This window comes from Lepeophtheirus salmonis, chromosome 13 (assembly GCF_016086655.4).
Source record: "Lepeophtheirus salmonis chromosome 13, UVic_Lsal_1.4, whole genome shotgun sequence".
Classification (NCBI taxonomy): Eukaryota; Metazoa; Arthropoda; class Copepoda; order Siphonostomatoida; family Caligidae; genus Lepeophtheirus; species Lepeophtheirus salmonis.
In genome coordinates this window covers 22,577,059-22,584,883 of record NC_052143.2, presented here as the reverse complement: position 1 = coordinate 22,584,883, position 7,825 = coordinate 22,577,059, and the positions used below count along the sequence as shown (strand labels likewise).

The following is a 7,825-nucleotide window of genomic DNA, read 5'->3' as shown; positions in this document are numbered from 1 at the left end:
AATTTCTTCTTGAGTTGGGATTATTATATAGGTAAATAATGATATGAAGTTGGTTTTTATTTTGAAAAATATGCGTTTATTTATTAATTTTTAAAAAAATCTCTCCAAATGAAATATTCTAAAAGATATATAAGTAAATTTTGGATGGAATCATTTGAATATATATATATATATATATATATGTAGATATATTAGACAAAAAAATATATAAAAAGGACATCCCACATCTTGAGATCGTGTTTAAATATGATGTGGATTAGGGTCCATCCATATATATATATATATATATAATTAATATAATATAGGAACTTTGTCTCTTAATGTTTTAATAATAATTATAGAAAATATCAATATATACACAGTATTTCTTTTTTCATTCCAAATAAATACATACAAATATTTGTTTAATTATATATATATAGAAAAATCTTTGTTTGAATTTAAAAAAATATTCTGACATAACAAAAATTTGACGAAACCAATTGCAATTATTTTAGAGACTTTAATATTTTTGTCATTACTATATATAGATATATATATTATTAATATTTTAATTCGTAAAAAGAAAAAAATGTTTCATTTGCTATGTCGTAAGTAATGGGGCTTGTTTAGAGTGTATCAGCAGTTCTATTCCTTATACACTACAATGGAGAGAGGGGGAAGGGAGAGAGTACATAAACTTGATATAATTTCTTAATATAAAAATAATCATTGTAAATTTATATATATATATATATATATATTATTCAAAAAAAAATTAGTATATATAAATATATACATCAAAAGAATAAAGAAAATAAAACAATCGTACACATAAAATGAAATAAAATAATATATATATATATATATCGTATATAATAAAGTTATATCTTTGGTCAATTTTTGAATAATTTAAATAGCCGGTTATTGACGCGAATAATGCGTGGGCAGATCATCGCATATGCAGGAGACAAACGAGAGAGACTATACAAGTACTTCTTGCTACTACATAAAATTGTTATACAATAATAGGAAGGTTTGTTCTGAAGGAATCTTTAAGACTGAAGTGAATTAAGAAGGTACATCCATATAGTAATTAGTATATAGGTATTAGTTCCTCTACAGTCAATGTTGTTATAATGGTTGAAGTTACACACTCCGCTGACAAAGATGTAGACTCATTGTCGAACTCCCTGATGATAAACTCAAAGAAGAGAGCGAAGAGGATCCAACATCAACAACACCACCACCTACAACATCAACACCACTGCCAACAAGTTGTTGTGGCCGTTCCACAACAACGGGCTCTGGGCGTGGTGGAGGAGGGTTGGGTAGAACGATGGAAGAGGATTCCTTGGCTTCCAACCAGGGATGACGTAGGATTTCAAGAAGTTGAATGCGATCATAGGGTCTTCGCCGAAGACAACGAAGTATCAAATCTTGGCAGGCTGAGGAGAGGGGTCGTCGGAACTTGATTTCAGCTGAACAGATCTGTTCATCGTTCTCAAAGGGAATGTCTCCACATACCATATCGTAAAGAAGGATCCCAAGGGACCAAACTGTAGCTGTGTTTCCGTGATAGCAAGAACTACGAATCCACTCGGGTGGAGCGTACATGCGGGTTCCTGAAAGAACATGGAGATAAATTGTTAGGAAAACTTCACACACGAGTACAACAAAAAAAAGTGGCTTACCATCAAAATCCGTATAGGCTCCAGATTTGATATGCGCTCCGGATCCGAAGTCGATCAATTTAAGTTCAAGCGTTTTTAAATCCACCAATAGATTCTCATCCTTGATGTCTCTGTGAATGACGCCCTTTCGATGACAGGCCACAATAGTGCGAACTACTTGGCGGAAAAAGTTTCGAGCAAGAGACTCTTCCAGAACTCCTTTATCCGTGATGAATTCAAACAAGTCCTTGCATGGAGTTGGTTTTTCCATGATATATACAAATGAATCGATACGCTCGTAAAAGTCTAAAAGGCGAATGACTCCACTGACAGATTGGACGGTCTTGAGAAGACGAAGTTCTAATGGAATGCGGCGCCCATTGATCTTTAAAAAAGAAAGTACATTAAAACCCTGTGATTAAGTGAATTTAAGAGATGCTTTCACTTACAATATCCCAGTCTGTCACTTTAGCTCTGGACACATGTTTTATAGCAACTTGTTTTCCGTCGCGTACTCGGATCCCTGCATAGACTACGCCAAATCCTCCTTTGCCAAGGACTTCACCCACTTTGTAGGCTTTCTCAAAGGGATCTCGAATGACACCACGACTCCTTCCACAAACCATATCTATAAAAGGACAATAGATATTAAAACCATAATAACAGTTTCTTAGAGTCAAAAATAGCCGCGTAGAGTCATGTCACTCACCTGAACAATTATCTGCACAATAACACAGTGAGGAAGAATTCGGAGACATTCTTTTCTTACGTCTTCCAAACACACACACACTTGCTTCCACTAGAAGACTTTAATCTTAATGTATAAAATTAATTTTTTTTCTCTACGTATTAGACACTTTTAAACACTTTAGTAGTACAGAGCTACACGCGTCCGACTCTAAAGAGGGATCAAACTAGACTAAAAAAAACTGTCTACATCCGATGGTGCGTTGAACTTAGGGGAAAAAAATAGGGAAGAAAAAGAAAAAAAAGGAGGCCGGCTCAGGCAGACCTCTCTTTTTTTTACGCATCCCGTCCCGTAGTATGTACGTGTACCTAGTAGTAAATAGTAATTCATGAAGGGAGCACACGGACTATGGCGGGAACCGGCGTGCCATGACGCGTTTCAACACACCGTAACGGTGAAACTGCAACGCTCTTGCATTCAATGAGAATGTCTCCCGCGTTTTTCTTACTACTACTCACTACTAAATAGTCAGAACATACATACATATTTTTATTGTTATTATATGAGGCTATAACGCGCCATTTTAAAACCGTTGCTCTAGTAAAAATGTTATTATTATAGGAAGAGAAGAAGAAGAATAAAAAGAAAACAAAAAAATATCTTCGTTCTTCTTTGAAGTAAAATGCACTCCATTGAAAATAAAATAAATCTTTTTTTCGCGAATCCGTAAAAACCGTTGTAAGACAATCCCTGGAAGAGAGAGAGAGTGCGTAGGATGATTGACTCAAAGAGTGTTCTAATGATATTTCGACTACAGCTTCTAAAAAAGTGCCCTTTTTCTTTCCCGCCAAGAATGCACTGACCATAAAACTACTGAACTTTATATTTTGTTACTTAGTCAAGAAATGGAAGGACAAAAATATAGGAAGAGATAACCGATAGAAAAATATATACATCAACTATCGATAATAATTTATATGTAAAGTACTATAATTTCATAATAAATTACTATTACATATTATGGTCATCTCAAAGAATTGTACTTAGAAATACATAGATATGGAAGAGAAAAGTGTTTGACTTTGGGCACATTTTTTTTTTGTTAGTTAAAAGAAATAAATCAAATTTTATCGTTTAAAATGATCAGAGTACATAGTTATTATTATTTAAGAGTTAAACTATGTATGTACGAGTATGTATTAATGTTCTTGCTCGTTTTAAAAAGACATACGATAGCCTACATAAATTATTTATTTTTTTTAAACGTGGTGGACATCAGAGAAATTGTAATATTGTTTATGTATTATACACACATTATTCCACAAATCGAAACCCATGCTTCTGTAAGAGCGCTGTTGCCTATTCCCCATGTACATTTATAGAAGTCGTGTTACTAGAATCTTTGACATGTTTGTTATGAAAAATACATAGATAGGTATATGAGCTCAAATGATACAAATCATAAATAAATTTTTCAAAAATTATTCATGATAATATAACCACGAAACCTGAGTAAATCCTTTATACTCACAAAAACTTGATAATAATTGGTTTAAATATTAATTAAGATTCGAGAGCCTTGATTTTTAGAGCCCTAAAACCTAAATTTTTTAATAATTTATATTGAAAAATTAAATATTTTTTTATCAGGGATCTCTATGGTACAGCTATTTGATGGAAACAATCAATGGTTTATTTGTTTGTGTTCTTTTTACGAAATATATTATGAAGCTGCTATAATGGTAGGTGAGGGATCCCATTGATGAAGAGAAAGATTTCTTTACTAAACCTCAAACAGAGTTGAATTCAGTCATAAAGATCAAGAAAGAATCTACAGTGCAATACATAGTCAGAATGAGCTAATATTTATAGGGGAATTATGAAGAAAAAAAATATGTAAAATAAAGTTGAGAGAAAGGCATTAAACCTCAATTTTTTAGGAGGATTTTAAAATGCATTTTTTGTAGGTTATACGCAAAACCTACGATAGGGAGTATGCATAGAATAAAGGAAAGAATAAGATTGGGGAACCAAGAGAGAAAAAGAAGGAAAGTCTTGAGGGATGAAGAGAAACTGGCTTTCAAAAAACTACATATTACTTTTAAGTCTTTCTTTCTCTCTTTCAAGGTCGAATAAATGTTTTATAAAATATATCTCTTACATAATGGATCAATATCTCACATGCAGATTCAAGTTGATGTTTTACTCATTCCTCATTGATGCAAACTCAATAAAATTAAATTAAAAATTATTTTAATCTATTCCAAAGATCAGAAATAAAATGTTCCATGATGATGTATCAAAAGATTTATTTAAATAAAGCTTACCATTGACCTTGAAGAGTCAAATTCCCTTTCACAGTAGTCCTTTTAAATAGGAAAGTGGACGGAGCTACACTTGAAATGATCAAACTGATCAAAGATATCTGATAAAAATCATCTCCTTCCCTGAATAACTCTTAAAGACAAACATGAATATCACCTCATGTAGATAATTTACCAATTTACCACTACTACAGATAATTAATAATTTTGGCACAAGAGTGATGACCCCCAGTGCCAAGAAAGACTCCCTCAGTGTATGTATGTGTACCTTATAGTGTTATTTTTGAAATAACTGTAAAGTTATACATATATAATATGTAACAAATCAATATGCAATAATAGAATGTTAATAATTATGAAAGAAATAGAAAATGAAATGAAAAAATATGGTACTATAACGTAGCAGTGTGTTCCAATGTTTTTTGTACCAAATCATACATAAAATAAGAACCACGTTTCCGCAGAAATTTAAATAATGAACGTCATATATCTACTGGTCACAAAAATATACAGGTCTGACAACATAATAAATTAAATAAACATTCACCAAGCTAATTTATTCAATTTGACGGACACTCTTCTTGCCCAAAATAATTTTATACTATAAATTAAGGAGAGTTATGTTTCATGAAAGTTGAAGACTGAGTATTGTAGACCACCTTACAGCCCTATATGGAAGGAGGGACATTCCAAATTCTAGGAGGAGTAAGGACTATACTATGATTTTTATTTGTCAATTGACTAGCTTAAGATGGCATTTAAAATGTAATTTATTATTGAATTTTTTATGCCTATTGTTAATATGAACCTACAAAATTTGAAATTAAAAGACACTTTATTTAATGTTTATATTGTTTTACTCTCTTCAGTTGTCTTGGGGTTACATTTAAAATAATTTGTGTTGAATTTAAGAAGTTATGGAAATTAACTCGACTTTACTATAACCGACCATTTTCTAAAAATTATTCGAACTTTTCCGAAATATTTGTTGGAAAAACTCATCTTTACTTAAACTCAAATAATAATAACATATCGAAACATTCGAGTAATGAATAGTCAAATTTTGAGTATTACTCAGAGGAGGGCAAAAAAAAAACTTATTAAAAGAAGGGTTGATATATCAAAAAGGAGAAACTAAATTACATATCATGTAGAAATTCTCAATAAATCGAACTCAAAAATGTTGACACATATCCAACACTAAAAATGAACGATTGCTAAGCTCATAAATTGAGAATGCAGCCACAAGTTTACACTTATACTGGAATAAAATTATATAAAAATATGTTTATATTTATATTTCAGTAGAAAGGTACACAAACATTTTTGGGGAGGGGCACAATCACCTAGTGCATTCGTACTTATGGCCCTGCCCAGGTCCAAGAATTTTAGAAATACCTATTGAGACAAGACAAAAATATACCTATCACGATAGCAACATTACTACTTCAGGTATGAATTCCTTCAATAAAATTGCGAAAGGGAAACAAAATAGTTATTAAGTTAAGGACATTGATATACTTTAAATAATAGTCACAACTCATGACTCAGAACGATGTCTTTTTTTAGTCACAAAAGTGGTAGGAGTTGGATTTTGCAGGCTATGAAACATTTATTTCATGAATCGAAATAAAATAAACTCTCAATGTAGCTGTTATCATTTATACATATATATTTATATACTTACAACTTTATTGGCAAAGAGTGGATCGTTTAGTATGAGTACTATGTATATAATAGAGCTACAGGGTTTCTTTTACCTTACGTGACGTCATAACTTATGTATCCTACAGTACACGTGCGAAAAAGAAAGAAAAACTGCAAATGAATACACGTCGTGTTTTTTTTTTTAAAACTTCTTTCATTCTTCTTCTCTCTTGGTCTAGACTTGAGGTTTCAGTCTTTGGTGTGCTTCTTGACACGCGGAGGAATTGCAATTTAAAAAAAAAAAAAAAAAAAAAAAAAAAAGGAAAGTCGCTCGCCTTGGTGTATATATTATAATAATAAGTATTATTTACATCGTAGGTCTATTCAGGGTTGCAAAATGTAATATTTTTGCCTCTGTATGTTCATGATATTTTATTTTTTTTGCAAATTATGAACGTATATTTCTTAGTGGCGCCCGTATACGTTCAATACAAATGATTTGATATTACATTGCTACATATAATAATGGTAAGTATCGGTGTTTGAAGAGCTGGAAATTAAAGGGCTACAAATACATAAATTGATCAAAGGTGAGACTCTATGTAGATAGTTTTTTGAGTGGATTTCCTCCTTCCCTATCAAACAATGAATGATTTTGAATCCCAAATCAATTTCACATTCATTCTGCTAATCAAATCTTTAATAAATAAGAATTCACGCTCTGCTGCTTGTATTAATCGATATTTTTTTTAATACATAATTAAGTTTCAAAGTATTTACCTTATAGTTACCATTCATTGTGTCTGTATTTATTATTATAGGTTTAAGTTATGTTATGCTTTTGTAAAATAAACATTGCTAGGGGTGTCCCCAGGATTGTATATGTATATGTTTTTTTTTTTTTTAAGGGGCTTGGTTTTTGGATTTTTTAAAAAAAAAATCCAAAGCTTAATATTTTTTTCCAAAAAAATTTGAAAAGTTAAACTTGGAATAATAAATTTTTTGGAAAAAATTTGAAAAATTAAATTTCAAATATTAAATTTCAGATATTATATTTGTTGGAAGAAATTTCAAAAATTAAATTTTTTTTTCAAAAATCTACAGCTGTTTACAAAAAATTTCAAAAATTAAATATATATTTCAAATATAAAATTTTGTAGTAGAAAGCTAAAATTCCATAATTTTTTTGGGGGTGGGGTCTATAACCACTCCAGCCCATCCCCTGCAGACGCCCTTGATTGCCACCAATGAATGTTACGTTTCATTTCGAATGAGAAACGTAGAGCCCTTCTTTTAAATCCGAGTCTTAATTGTTGTAAACTTGCATGTACTTATGTGGTATTTAAATAACATTTGAAGGGCCTTATGATTTTTAATACATGTGTATATACATTCAACATATGTATTTTCAGAAATTTGATTGGATGTGCTATATTGACAACTCCTTCTTATTGACACTTATGACTCAATTATTTATTTAAGCATATAATAAAAATTGTAGATACAATATATTT

The 7,825-nt window shown here is 30.9% G+C and overlaps 1 protein-coding gene across 1 annotated transcript; it reads right to left on the bottom strand.

Moving 5' to 3' along the window:
- Positions 1–879: 879 nt before the first annotated feature.
- On the bottom strand, positions 880–2,583 carry LOC121127906 (serine/threonine-protein kinase pim-1). The gene is made up of 4 exons (XM_040723482.2): positions 2,362–2,583; positions 2,102–2,280; positions 1,674–2,037; positions 880–1,604 (listed from the first exon to the last, which is right to left on the bottom strand). The coding sequence occupies exons 1-4, from the start codon at positions 2,408–2,410 to the stop codon at positions 1,129–1,131; spliced, it is 1,068 nt and encodes a 355-aa protein (XP_040579416.1). The 5' UTR covers positions 2,411–2,583; the 3' UTR covers positions 880–1,128.
- Positions 2,584–7,825: the final 5,242 nt, after the last annotated feature.